Consider the following 14,288-nt stretch of genomic DNA (forward strand, 5'->3'; position numbering starts at 1 on the left):
TTTTTAAACCCAATTAATGAGGGGGGAAAAAAAGTTTTATCAATAGCAGTATATATATTTATTTTGCATATTCTTTGGGATCTGTCCTTGCAAGACTAATAAAATAAACTGCAGTCACTTTGTTGGCTATTTGACATGTAAAATTGTCTTTAACTGCAGGTGATCACATGAGACTTTTGTTTAAGTCAAGAATTAGGCGGGAGTTGGAGGCACAATGGGAAAGAAATACACATGGTATTTTTCTCACTTGCATTTTTCCGCCCCCATCAGGTCAAAGTCAGGAATTGCAATCCTCAGAGCCCTGAAAACCTGAAAGTTGGTGTTTTGCTGGCGTGTAAATCATGTGACGTCATTAAGGCATTTCATAAGTTTCCTGAATGTGTTTTTTTTTCACACAATTTCACTTTTCCTCTTCTTCCTGGTTTTTGGTGCTTCTTGACTAAAACCTGATGGGACTTCTTCGCTCGCCGTTTCACGTTTCCTCTTCTTGTTGGGCTTGTCACTATGGTAACCGCTGGAGTCACTGGCATGGATCTCGATGGGAGACAGGTGGACCTGCTCCTCCTCTTCTTTGATCCTCTTCTTTTTCTTCTTTTTCTTCGTCTTCTCAGCGGGTTCGTTGCTGTTGGCATCACTCTCGGTTCCATTCTTTAGTGCGGCATTGTTGTTATCCTGCATTATTTCCTCTTCCACCGCTTCCTCCTTGGTTTTATCTTTTTTCTTCTTCTTCTTCTTCTCAGCGGGTTCGTTGCTGTTGACATCACTCTCGGTTCCATTCTTCTCTAGTGTGGCATTGTTGTTATCCTGCCCTATTTCCTCTTCCACTGCTTCCTCCTTGGTTTTATCTTTTTTCTTCTTTTTCTTCTTCTTGGAGGAATCCTCCATGACAGACTCCTCGGTGGGTTCTGCTGCTGGTTCTGTTACTTGTAGCTCGGGTTGATTAACAGAGATGTCCGTTTCTGAGGTCTCAGCAATGGCCAGGAGTTCCTGAACCCTGAGATAAACCACACATTCATTCGCAAATAAAACCAAGCTCGGGGGAAAACACACACACAGAATAAACAAAAAAAAAAAATCACACATACTTGGTTCTGTCCAGTTTTCCTCTTATCAGAAGCACTCCTGCAGTGTCGGCATCAAGCGTAGTCACCTCAAACTCCAACTCGGCTCCAATACTTGGCCCCGCTTCCCGCCACGTATCCACAGAAAGCAGGTTTGGTTTGGGAATGCTGGCATTAAAGCAGCCGTGCACCAGACATCCCACGTGACTCACACCGAGTTTATTCACCTTTCCCTGGAGGCAGAAACAACCCGATGCTAATGTCCTTGCTCTTTATATACTAGTGTAAAACGAGGGTATACTACTCACCAGCAGTCTTTGTCCCTTTGTAGGTTGAAATATAATAAAGTTGGCCTCTATGTCCATGTGGATGTATCCGCTGTCATCATAAATGCCTCCATGGTGGCCCACAATCCGGATGTCGTCATAAGCTACGGGTACACCTTTAAGGCTGAAATACATTTTATCACTTATACAGTTTTGTTTTTGTTCACTCTACGCTTTTAAAATAAGTACAGGTAGGCGGTGGTCGATTACTGCGTTTACTACTGCGTTTTGCTCACCTATTGAACTGTTAATTGGTTAAATATGGCAAATTAATCATTATCTACCCGTACTGTATAATGATTAATTATACAGTACAGTAAAATGCTACGTCCAGGTATGGAAGTGCGAATTGAGACGGAGCATACGTCACTAACAAATAGGCAAATAAAGTTGTGTTACCTCGTTGAGTACTTCAACAGTTCGGCATCCAACTCCTCTCGCAAACCAGTCCTCTTCTTGTTCAGGTACAAGGGCGGCATGGCGACGTGTCTCCGGTGAGTGTTCATGACCAGACATGAGTACGGCGCCGACACCAGTTCGGAAGCGGCGGCAAAGGACGGCACTGAACACGTAACCTCGCTTACGTACCCACCCACCACAGAGGAGAGTTCTGTCCCCGTGTTTTGAGAACAAGTCCCTGGAATTTCACCAGGCATTTTCACGTGTTTTGGTTCGTCTTCGGCATGCTTTAAATTCGCCATGTTGTTTCCCGGGACACCGGAAAAGGAACATGAACTACTTCCGCTTTCCGAAAGGATGCACTTACCGACACTTGTTTTGTAATGGCGTGCCCTCTAACGGTCAGGAGGTGAAACTGCATCTTTTGAGTCTTTTAAAAAATATATGTAAAACAAATATATATTTTCATGTAAAATATGGATGCTTTAGAATATGTAAGCGTAAATTAGACCATGATATTAATTCAAGGTGAGCACCCAGTTGAGAATACATCAACAGATATGCTCATTGATTATGTATCCTGTTCTCACCTGCAATGAATACCACATTAAGATCATTAGGGTGACCTGAAGTGTATGTCTCTCTCTCTCTCACACACACACACACACACACACACACACAATATATGCAAACCTAGAAGGACTTCACACTGCCGTCATATTCAGTGTATTAGACTTTATTGGCATAAGAAGCACTTATGTACTTATTATAAAAATATGTTTTACTGATAGATTAATCTATATGCCGGACATAGACTCACAGATTGTGCAGTGTACCTAATGTAATGGCAAGTATGTACATATATCCACGCAATACATTGTGCATCACTGAACTGTTTTTTAAAAGCATACTGTTATCTCATTACAATACAAACAAATGCAAACATTTACAGAGGGGCTATAAGACACATCAAGTCAGGTCCAGTTGTGCTTTTCACTTTGAGGCACTGGAATCCATCTATTCTGTTAATTTAAAGGTTTGATGATGTCACATTCTCTTTGGTTTGGTTTAAACTCCATTAAAAAAAAAAAAACAATCTCACTTGACCGGCTGCACGCAGAGTCCGCCTCCTGATAAAGTTAGATTATATGTCTAAGCATTTGTAGCCTCAAGTGCAGCCATGCTTTTACTTAGTTGTCGACAGCAAGCGATTCAAGTTCCGGTTCACATCGTCATGGCGACGCACTAGCGTGTCCATTGTAGGAGATCTGAGGGACGCCACTACTGGAGTTGTCCAGGACGTCCTGTCGAACACATACGCAATTAAATTCTTATTTCACGGCATGTAAAAATAGAGAACAGTACCTTCTCGCTCATCTCGTGTGAATGATGCAGGGAATGTTCTCTCTCCAAGAACATCCTCTGTTGCTCAGAGCTGGCGAGACGACATGTCAGCCATGTGGATAATGTACATGAGGAGATGCCTTATAGACGAGACAGGAAAGTACAAGCTCATTCGGTGTAGTGTTGTGTTTTTGTTAATTTGTTTTTTTTTTTTTTTTTACCCAGACAGGCCAGAGTCATGGCAGCCAGATGAATGGATTGCATGGAATCTGGCCGTTTACTCAGCGCCCGGACAAACTGGAAGTTGAGGATGCCGGCGATCAGACCACAGATGCAACAGGCTGAGAATAAAATCATCTGTGAAACCAAGATGCAGTCAAACCTCTGTTTTTGTATACGCTCCAGCTTTAGTATAGTTCATTGTTTTCATACAATATTACTAGGGATATCCCATATTGGCTTTATTGCTGAAAACCGATATGCCGATATTATCCAACTCTCAATTTCCGATACCGATATGTGTAACATGACATATCTCCAGTGGTGGAATGAACACATATGTGTTGTATAAAGCATTTTTTAAATATTGTTGTTATGGACCGATATCACATTTTTATACTGATATCATGCCGCTAATTATGGGTTCCAATAACTATCATTCATTCATTCATTTTCTACCGCTTTTTCCTCACAAGGGTCGCAGGGGTGCTGGAGCCTATCCCAGCTGTCTTCAGGCGATAGGTGGGGTACACCCTGGACTGGTGGCCAGCCAATCACAGGGCACATATAGACAAACAACCATTCACACTCACATTCATACCTATGGACAATTTGGAGTCGCCAATTAACCTAGCATGTTTTTGGAATGTGGGAGGAAACCGGAGTACCCGGAGAAAACCCACGCATGCACAGGGAGAACATGCAAACTCCACACAGAGATGGCCGAGGGTGGAATTGAACCCTGGTCTCCTAGCTGTGAGGTCTGCGCGCTAACCACTCGACCGCCGTGCCGCTCCAATAACTATCATCCCTAAATATTACACATAACACACTAGTCTGTTTCTCTTTACTGTACTATCATTCCGCAACACCATAACCCGCCATGGGGGCCAAATAAAGTATCATCAATTTAAAAAAGAAGGTGAGGAACACTATTGAATTCCATCAACAGTAAGGTCCATCCATTATTTATCCATTGTTTCCTGCATATAAAATGACAATTATTCTCAAAAAACATATTTTTGTTAATATTTGTAGGTGTCTGGATTGGATTTATTGGATTTACATGATTTCCTGTATGTAGGGATCTGTCATACCATACTATACTGTCATTTGGAAGCTACCCTTGTTCTCAAGAGGTATTTTATTACATGCTTTGTACTGACAGCAAATTTCAATCCCATCATTTTTGCAGTAGGATATGAGGATCCAATGAATGGCAGATCCTTCGTTTTGCAAGTAAAATAACCAACAATGGATTTATTATGAATGCACAAGTGTATTATCGCTCATTATTTTGAGCCGAGGTGCCTTGGCGGCCTTTAACCGCATTGAAAAAGGACATCTCCAATTTCATTTAGGAGCCCTGATCCAAAACCGAGCTAATGCGATCATCGCGCCACAGGAGACTGAAGGAGTGCGTGACAGTTAGAATATGGAAAGGAAAAAGGATCGCGCCAATGAAATGCATAAAGGTAAAATGACGTGGAAAGAGGCGATACGTGGGTTAGAGTTCTTCATTAGGGAGACAAGTGTAGACGCAGAGTGGAAGAGAAGGACGAGGGCTTGAGATGCAGAGGAGAGGTGACTGCTTGCCACCTCTGCTTTGCTCACATGTCTCTTTCGGAACACACGGTACACAATACATACACACACACACACGTGTATAGTACCTTTATATATGGATGGGATCGTGCTTTGCTTAGGAATGTTACAGTACAGCACAATTTCCCTTAATGAACCGCAACTCCTGCAGTGTCAGCAGCACTCGTGCGGCCCAAAACCATGACATTACATTTACACAATAATTGCTGTGTTTTGACTCATTTCATATATATTGCTATTCAAGCTGGACACTGGGCAGCATGGCGGTCTAGTGGTTAGCGCGCAGACCTCACAGCGAGGAGACTAGGGTTCAATTCCACCCTCAGCCATCTCTGTGTGGAGTTTGCATGTTCTCCCCGTGCATGCGTGGGTTTTCTTTCCAAAAACATGCTAGGTTAATTGGCGACTCCAAATTGTCCATAGGTATGAATGTGAGTGTGAATGGTTGTTTGTCTATATGTGCCCTGTGATTGGCTGGCGACCAGTCCAGGGTGTACCCCGCCTCTCGCCCAAAGACAGCTGGGTGTCCAGCTCCCCCCGCGACCCTCGTGAGGAAAAAGCGGTAGTGAATGAATGAAGCTGGATACTGAGTACTACTATTAAGTATATCCAAGTATTGTTAATGCAGTGAGTGAGACTTTATTTGGCCCCCATGGCGGGTTATGGTGTTGTGGAATGATAGTACGGTAAAGAGAAACAGACTAGTTTGTTATGTGTAATATTTAGGGATGTCCGATAGTTATCAGAAGCCATAATTAGCGGCATGATATATCAGTATAAAAATGTGATATCGGTCGATAACGGCAATATTAAAAAAAAATGCTTTATACAACAGATACGTGTTCATTCCACCACATCACAGTTTATGATGATAATTAATACATAAAGACACAACTCATGAATAAAAATCTTTCTTACTGAACAAAAGGCATTTTAAACCCACCAAAGATTGATGAATCATGCTTTTGATGTCAAAAGTAAGCTATTAATATGATATTCATTTAAAAAGGCTTATACTGTATATGTTTCTTTCTAATAAAGGCAATGTTAAGGATGTATAATCGGGTGATAGTGGCAAAAATCAACACTAAAATCTTACCCGTTTAAAAAAAACAAAGGACACAAGTGGGTTAAAAAGCATGAAATAATAATAAAGACTCCCCATGTGTCAAGCTGCTGGAGTCCTCTTCCTGTTTGCCGTAGCACAAACAGACTCTATAAAAAGACACATCATTCGAAGAACATTCCGGAAGACAAAAAAGAAAAACTTACAGTAAGGCCGGTCCTCTTTCGAGCACACAACACTCCACACATGCCACATAGCAGAAACTGAAAGAGACAATAAAAAATGGTCAAGTTTGAGTATTGGAGTATTGATATCAGTGCCAATGCTGAAGATAGCAGCATCTACATGTATAGTACTTTATGGGGGGAGGGGTGGGGGTCTTTATTGTGAAGGTTGAGTCCTGTTCATTAAGAAGCAGGAATTCTGTAATTCAAAGCTGTAAGCAGTCGTTCTGAGCAGGTTGTATTTGCCGTTGAGCACCGAAAAGTCACCCCTCGCCCTTACACACAAGCAAAGTGACCTGTAGCCAGTCATGTGACACCACCCTCACCAATCAACAGCAGGTGGCTTCTTGGCTTGTGCAGAACCAACACTGTGATAGCAATAAACATTTCAATAATGTAAATAGAGATGAATAATAACACTTTTGTAGATAGAGCATAGAAAACCTGTGTATGGTTTGTAACATTATTAGAGCCCTCCACACATAAACTAACACCCCTATAGTCACTTGTATACGGTCATTACCCAACAGGAAGTGACGTTGGGGGTTCAGAGATGAGTTAGCCGTGGGTTATGGTAGGAACAGTAGCCTGTGTTTTTCATTCATTCATTTTCTACCGCTTTTCCTCATGAGGGTCGCGGGGGGTGCTGGAGCCTATCCCAGCTGTCTTCGGGCGAGAGGCGGGGTACACCCCGGACTGGTGGCCAGCCAATCACAGGGCACATATAGACAAACAACCATTCACACTCACATTCATACCTATGGACAATTTGGAGTCACCAATTAACCTAGCATGTTTTTGGAATGTGGGAGGAAACCGGAGTACCCGGAGAAAACCCACGCATGCACGGGGAGAACATGCAAACTCCACACAGAGATGGCCGAGGGTGGAATTGAACCCTGGTCTCCTAGCTGTGAGGTCTACGCGCTAACCACTCGACCGCCGTGCCGCTCGCCTGTGTTTTTATTGAAGATTATTTATTAAAGTAGCTATTGTGAGATCATTCAAATATCCAATAAAAGCCTGTTGCTCCGACAATCAAGTCTGGTGCTTGTGTGTCTTGCAGAACTTTACAGTAACATTACTGACATCCTGTGGATAATGTAGCATATTATATGGCAATATATATGGCATATTTATATACATATATATGGCAACATCTTTGAATGCCTTATATTTGTATTTTACATAATTTTGCTATTTTTATGCTTGAAAATGCTTTTTAGGCAATTTAGGGAGTGCGGGTGGTGCCTGGTGGGAGGACTGTACCTCTTCAAGGTTGGAAGGTCGTGTCTTTGTTTATGCTTGAACATGCCAGTAACTCCAATAGTGGTTTGTAGAGATTAATAAATTAATTACAGGTTCTCAAAAGTATTTCAAATCAGAGAGAGCGTGAAAAAAATTGTATAAAGAACAAATAAGGATCACTGGTTTGGTAATTGGGGGCAATTTATTATTTTGTTTACATTACTTTATCATAAGTCACCAAAATCCTTATTTTTGTCGCAATGTAAACCTCATTAAAGTGTACAAAAGTGGGCAAATAACAAGACGCTCATACTTTTAGTGAGTTAAAAGTAAAAAGTGAAGAAGTCACCTACGCAAAGTCCGCTCCACACCGGCGAAGCGTCGCCCTGTTGCGGATTGTGCTCCCCACGTATCCAGCTGATGCGAACGGCTCCCAGCACGATGCTCGCCACGCCCAGGCCCACCTCCACCACGGACAGAAGGAGAAGGCTCCACAAGATCTTGCGGCTGGAGCACATTCTGCCCCGGGCATGTCTCCACCTCCAGCTGGAGAAGTCTGCCTCTCGGTGCTCGGGGTTGGGGGGGGGTGGGGGGCTGTTACGGTCGGTAAAGACGGGTAGATCCAAACAACTTAAATCAGAGCGAATCCCATTGGAAGAAAACTAGCAACGGGGGTTGCAAAGTTGACAAAAAAAGAACTGCTGCGCTTTAAATGAAGCGCTCCACTTCTTGGAGTCAATGATGCGCTGTCCACGGTACTTAAAGAGCCATGGCACGCGCACACTAAGCAGGCGCGTGCACGTGAGTGGCTGAACACGGAGAATACACTTCAAATAATAATTTGCACATTTAATCAATGACATAAGTTGTACAGTCATGGGTTTACCATAAAACCAAAGCAACAATGAAACCATACAACTAAAATGTGATTTACAATAGAGATTTATCATTTTTAACTCTTTTTGACCATCAAAGGACACCATAGTCCAGCAATTTGGGTCGCAGGAGCTAACAGCCGCTAGCTAACTAGCTACACAAGTTAGAGAATGGACAAAACACTGAATTGTGTTATCAAACCACCTCTACTACTACTACTACTACTACTAATGATAATAATAGCCAGTAGCTTTAACCAGTAGAAGAAGGCCTAGCTGTTACAATGCATTCTGGGTAGTAGTTAATGAGGAACTAATGACTAAGGCACATACATTTAGAGTTGTCACTGAGGAACTAATCACCAAGGCACATACATTTAGAGTAGTTACTGAGGAACTAATGTCTAAGAATGACTAAGACACATGCATTTAGAGTAGTTACTGACAAACTAATGACTGAGGCACATACATTTAGAGTTGTTATTGGTGAGCTAATGAGGAACTAATGACCAGGACACATACATTTAGTGTAGTTACTGAGGAACTAATGACTGAGGCACATACATTTAGAGTTGTTATTGGTGAGCTAATGAACTCATCACCAAGGCACATACATTTAGAGTAGTTAGTGAGGAACTAATGACTAAGAATGACTAAGACTCATGCATTTAGAGTCGTTACTGAGGAACTAATGGCTAAGGCACATACATTTAGAGTAGTTACTGATGAAGTAATGACTGGAGCCCATAGTACATTTAGAGTAGTTACTGAGGAACTAATGACTAAGAATGACTAAGACACATGCATTTAGAGTCGTTACTGAAGAACTAATGACTGAGACATTTAGAGTTGTTATTGGTGAGCTAATGAGGAACTAGTGACTGGGGCATATGCATTTAGAGTGGTTACCAAGGAACTAATGGCTGAGGCATATGCATTTAGAGTGGTTACCAAGGAACTAATGACTGAGGCACATATGTACATTTTGAGTGGTTACTGAGGAACTAATGACTAAGGCACATACATTTAGAGTTGTTATTGAAGAACAAGTGACTGAGGCACATGCATTTAGAGTTGTTACCAAGGAACCAATGCCTAAGGCACATATGTACATTTAGAGTGGTTACTGAGGAACTAATGACTAAGGCACATACATTTAGAATTGTTATTGAAGAACAAATGACTGAGGCACATGCATTTAGAGTTGTTACCAAGGAACCAATGCCTAAGGCACATATGTACATTTAGAGTGGTTACTGAGGAACTAATGACTAAGGCACATACATTTAGAATTGTTATTGAAGAACAAATGACTGAGGCACATGCATTTAGAGTTGTTACCAAGGAACCAATGCCTAAGGCACATATGTACATTTAGAGTGGTTACTGAGGAACTAGTAGAGTAGTAGTCAGGGTTAGGTAGGTTGATTCCTCATTGAGTACTGTCAGTTTATAAAGTGTTACCCAGGAGGCTGTTTCCAGCCTTTCCTCGAGTGTCTTTTTATACGAGTGTTCCCATTTTTCCTCTTATTCACTGGGAACCTCATCATTTTCATCTTTGGCTGCATTGAATGAGCAGCTTTTTCCCGGCAAAAATCCCACAGCTACAGTTTAGTGACTCCCTGCTGTGTATAATCAATTCATGGTCAGAGTGAAGTTTGCACCATTTTTTTTATTGTGTAACTGCTGGCTTTTTAACTGATCAATCTACTATTGACTGGCTTGAGAGTAAAAGCAGCTTGTAGAAGAAACACGGAGGGTGGTGTCTTTACTGTATACCGACTCGGTGAGCTTAGCACTACAATCCTGAAAGTCAATGGAATGTGTGAAAAACGATGTTTGTACATCAGATTAAAGCCCGCAGGAGCGTCCTCATGCATGTTTTATCACTGTGCTGCTTGGGCCATTTTGATTCCCATGCTAATAGAAAACATTAAAAGGTGTATGAATTCATTTCAAAGCGGAAATTATAGGAATGTTTGGTGAGTTGAATATTTAGAACGCATCTGAAGATTAGGAATGATTTTCCGAGAAGTGCGTCACTTTTCTCTATACATCAACTCTCTTATGAGTCAGCCAAAGGCAGCACGGAGCGATGGGAGATATATATAAAGTTCTCTCTTGCTACAGTAAGTGGATAAAGAGAGGAGTTAGCAGGAGGTGGCTAGAACTCTGCTATCCCTTGAGGCCCATTATAAGCTTCCCAGTCGCCATCCGCTGGAAGAGCGGCTCAAAATCATTACGCGATATAAGGGAGACTGGCCTGTAATGAGTAGAGCAGCAGGAGGAAAATGAAAATCTGTCATCATTCCCTGTAGGCCAGTGAGGGGAAGGAATCAAAGGAGCCGCGGGCCACTTGGAGATTGACTTGAGTGTGTTTCCGTTGTGACAGTGGAGGTGTGATGTTATCGCATCAGAGAGCTGTTGACTGAATCCTCCTTAAAAATGATATATATATCTATTTCAAGACAACGCTTTGTGTTATTATTAGTATCAATATTTCAGCATTTCCTTGCCACAGTCCACCTTTTTGCTCTATTTTTCCTATTTTTTGGTTTAATTTCATTTCTACGTTGTGCCGCGGGCCAATAAAAAACAAGCCACGGGCCGCAAATGGCTCCCAAGGCACACTTTGGACAGCCCTGAGCTACAGTATATGACAGAATGAACACCTCCCAAACAGTGTCAATCAAACCTGAGCAGATGTTTTGAAGCTCTGGTGTATGATCTCATGAAATTATATCAACTACTCTAAATTAATAATTAGTTCCTCAGTAACTCCTGTATTTTTGTGTACCTACTTGTAAAGAGTGACCTGCTCCTGCATTTAGGCGATACTTCAAACCTGCCTGCGTAGCTTTGCGTGGCCATCCTTGGATTTCAGATCAACAGTTGCAATAAACACATATTTAAGCACATTTCATGTTGTTGTTTTTTGTCTAAAATAAGCATTCCTTGCATAAAAATGTCAAAATAAACTAAAATCCAAACATAAGGCATTCAGAAGATGGATGTTGGGACATGTGGTATTCTACACTGAGCACTAGGGGTCAGTAATGTTCCTCTAATCTTCAGTGATACACATATTTTCTCTGATTATGTTTATTATATTGGGTAATACGAGAGTAAAGATGGCTGTAGGGGTGTATGTTCATGACTAGAGGGCCCTGATATTGTTAAAAACTGAATTTAGAAGGTCGTAAACAGATTTTTTAATGCTCTAACTACAAAAATATTAAATTCATAAATAAAGAATCCTACTTTAGAAATGTTAGTTCGGTCAATGCATGGTTTTCTACTCACGTATGAGAGAAAGAAATGCCAAAGCCAACAACTTTCCTGTTGCAAGAAAAAAAGGGGGCTAAAATCCTACCTTCTCAACATCTGCAACATCCATTGTCTTGTCTGGAAACCCTGGATAACGACATTTGCCTTCCCAGTGGACACGTTCACTTACAGCGTATGCTAACAATACACAATGAAGAAATGGTAGACGGCGTCATTACAGCAGGAATCAATGTCATTACAGTACACTCGCACATACTCGGGTCATTTGTCAACGTAAAGGTGCTTGTTAAGTGTATGTTTAAAAGTCAAGGGTGCTGACTAATGATGCCACAGCCTATGTGCGCGTTCCTGTGCACTCAATACGGCTGCAAGACTATTGAATAAAAACTATAACTGTATGCATTGTCTTAAATCTTAATGTGTTCAAATATCAATAAAGTTAGCCAATCTATGTTTTATATATTGTACTAAAATGGCATTCATTTTGATAGTACAATATCCTGCTTGGGATCTATTGCCTGTATTTCCTGAGTTGTATCTCTCAGCATCTGAGCCACATATGCTGTGCTGGCAGCAGCTCTGCCAAGTTCTTATAAAGTATTAATCACTTCGCAGCAGGAGCCACTATGACACACTCTCTCTCTCTCACACACACACACACACACACACACACACACACACACACACACACACACACACACACAGTACGTTTGAAGCCAGTCCCAGTGCAGAGGCAGTGGCCTCTAAATTTCCTCCAGTCTCAGTGAAATTGGATCCGGGCCTCCATCCTGTGTGAGGAGCTAGTACACTAAACCACCAGGCTTTGCCTCATCTTTTTTGGCCTCCGTGTGTGGATAGAATGACAACGTAAGCACATTCCGGCGTCATCATTCACTACCACATTGATGAATCGACTTTTGTTATTCATTTGTGAGAATATTATTATAGAATTCTACCTCCTGTATATTTGCGTCTCCTTTCCAGCGGTCTCACAGCAATGCCTTGACAATAGAGGCCACTAGAGGGAGCCATGTCATAGTGTGAATCACGAAGAGACTCCTTGCAAGGTGGTTTTCTAATGTGGTAGAAATAAATACAATAATCACACGACATACATAATATTATATTCAAGAAATACATTTTGGGGAATTTATATTGAAGTATCAGGTAAAACACACGTATGTATGGTCGAATTAAGGGTACATATTACACAGTTAGCTTACCAAAAATGCTCTGCTTTCACACTTCTTCACTGTTACCGACACGCCGTGTGCTCTGGAGCTCCCCTAGTGGTGACAATCAGACACACAACAATAGTTAGCTTACCGAAAATTCGCTGCGTTTACACTTCTTCACTATTACCGACACTCCCCTTTAGCACGCGAGGCATTGTGGGACTTGGTTTGATGTTCAATGTTTGCACTTTAGTAGTTTCATTATAGTAATGGATTATTTTACACAAGTACATTTCTGTGTGAAATTAATTTCGTCGCTACTGCTTATGTTTCGTTTTATTCGGCAGCCAATGGCTACAAGAAGTGCTATGATTCAGAGCGCCAATCAAGGCAAAGAAGAAGAAGAAGACGCTGTTTGATTGGTTCTTTGCGTCAATGTAAACAGGAAGTAACTGCCTGGCTTGCAGCATTGCACATGTACACTTTTTTTAAAACCTGTACTTTCACTTTATACATTTACGTACATTTGTAATCATTATACGTTACAATGGTGATTCAAAAAGTAATGGAACTAAAAACAAAAAAAATAAATAGATAAATTGAAAAAAAATAACTTACCGACACACTGCGTGCTCTGGAGCTCCCCTAGTGGTGAAAATCACATACAACAATAGTTAGCTTACCGAAAATTCGCTGCTTTCACACTTCTTCATACATACAACAATAGTTAGCTTACCGAAAATTCGCTGCTTTCACACTGTTACCGAGGCACACACCGCGTGCTCTGGAGCTCCCTTAGCGGTGAGGATCAGAAATACAACAATAGTTAGCTTTCTGAAAATGCTCTGCTTTCACACTTCTTCACTGTCACTGAGGCACACAAAACACACCGCGTGCTCTGGAGCACCTCTAGTGGTGAAGATCAGACATACAGCAATCATGAATGTTTATAGTTATCGAACTGTGGCCATACGGTTTAAATCTCCAATGAACGAGAGGTGTTTCTGATATTTTTCTTACCTCATTTAGCTACAAGTGAGACTCCATATACTATAGTTAAATAAATATATCTCTAGTAGTACAAAAACTAATTACATATGTACACAGCTCTTGTATATTGTAGCTACTGAGTGGCACTGGTTTTTACTGTAGCTTTATTATAATCAGCCAGGTGTACCACTACACTACCTAACCAGTCACATGAGACGCACGCTAACAGAGAAAGGATGTTCGTGTTTCCAACATGTCATCTGCTTCATGTGACCTGACCTTAACAACAGGGGAAGCCCACTACATGACAGAGTAACCAACATAACCAGGAAGAAAAACTCCCTACTTTCCAAAGAACGGTGGTCTAAAGTCCACAGTGGGGAAATGGAAATGGAGGGGAAAGGAGGCAAGATGGGGACCAATACTGACGCCTTCAAGTACACTGCGGCGAATCAGTTCCTGTTGAAA

General features: G+C 41.5%; 2 protein-coding genes across 3 annotated transcripts in view; both read right to left on the reverse strand.

The window, feature by feature from the left end:
• Nucleotides 1-34: 34 nt before the first annotated feature.
• Nucleotides 35-2,146, reverse strand: polr1f (RNA polymerase I subunit F). Its single transcript, XM_058047377.1, has 4 exons — nucleotides 1,787-2,146; nucleotides 1,370-1,511; nucleotides 1,086-1,294; nucleotides 35-994 (listed from the first exon to the last, which is right to left on the reverse strand). The coding sequence occupies exons 1-4, from the start codon at nucleotides 2,086-2,088 to the stop codon at nucleotides 391-393; spliced, it is 1,257 nt and encodes a 418-aa protein (XP_057903360.1). The 5' UTR covers nucleotides 2,089-2,146; the 3' UTR covers nucleotides 35-390.
• A 389-nt stretch (nucleotides 2,147-2,535) lies between these two features.
• LOC131101618 (transmembrane protein 196) overlaps nucleotides 2,536-14,288 on the reverse strand; it is a 54,079-nt gene continuing 42,326 nt past the window's right edge. The window contains exons 6-16 of one of the 2 annotated variants that reach the window (XM_058046920.1): nucleotides 14,167-14,279; nucleotides 13,567-13,624; nucleotides 13,449-13,475; nucleotides 12,879-12,941; nucleotides 12,612-12,730; nucleotides 11,741-11,832; nucleotides 7,846-8,061; nucleotides 6,227-6,283; nucleotides 3,352-3,487; nucleotides 3,152-3,270; nucleotides 2,536-3,090 (exon numbers count right to left, since the gene is read on the reverse strand). In XM_058046920.1, coding sequence (XP_057902903.1) covers nucleotides 3,019-3,090; nucleotides 3,152-3,270; nucleotides 3,352-3,487; nucleotides 6,227-6,283; nucleotides 7,846-8,061; nucleotides 11,741-11,832; nucleotides 12,612-12,687 — 768 coding nt within the window. In that variant the 5' untranslated portion in view covers nucleotides 12,688-12,730; nucleotides 12,879-12,941; nucleotides 13,449-13,475; nucleotides 13,567-13,624; nucleotides 14,167-14,279 and the 3' untranslated portion in view covers nucleotides 2,536-3,018. Of the gene's footprint in view, nucleotides 3,091-3,151; nucleotides 3,271-3,351; nucleotides 3,488-6,226; nucleotides 6,284-7,845; nucleotides 8,087-11,740; nucleotides 11,833-12,611; nucleotides 12,731-12,878; nucleotides 12,942-13,448; nucleotides 13,476-13,513; nucleotides 13,535-13,566; nucleotides 13,625-14,166; nucleotides 14,280-14,288 lie in introns of those variants that run through there. The other variant, XM_058046919.1, reaches the window with a different exon arrangement.

This window comes from Doryrhamphus excisus, chromosome 14 (assembly GCF_030265055.1).
Source record: "Doryrhamphus excisus isolate RoL2022-K1 chromosome 14, RoL_Dexc_1.0, whole genome shotgun sequence".
Lineage (NCBI taxonomy): Eukaryota > Metazoa > Chordata > Actinopteri > Syngnathiformes > Syngnathidae > Doryrhamphus > Doryrhamphus excisus.

Coding starts and splice junctions, on each gene's coding strand:
- polr1f (XM_058047377.1), bottom strand. CDS start 2,088: ATGGCGAATTTAAAGCATGCCGAAGACGAACCAAAACACGTGAAAATG. Junction 1,512..1,786: donor CTGTTGAAGTACTCAACGAG/GTAACACAACTT, acceptor AATGTATTTCAG/CCTTAAAGGTGTACCCGTAG. Junction 995..1,085: donor GGAAAACTGGACAGAACCAA/GTATGTGTGATT, acceptor GGTTTATCTCAG/GGTTCAGGAACTCCTGGCCA.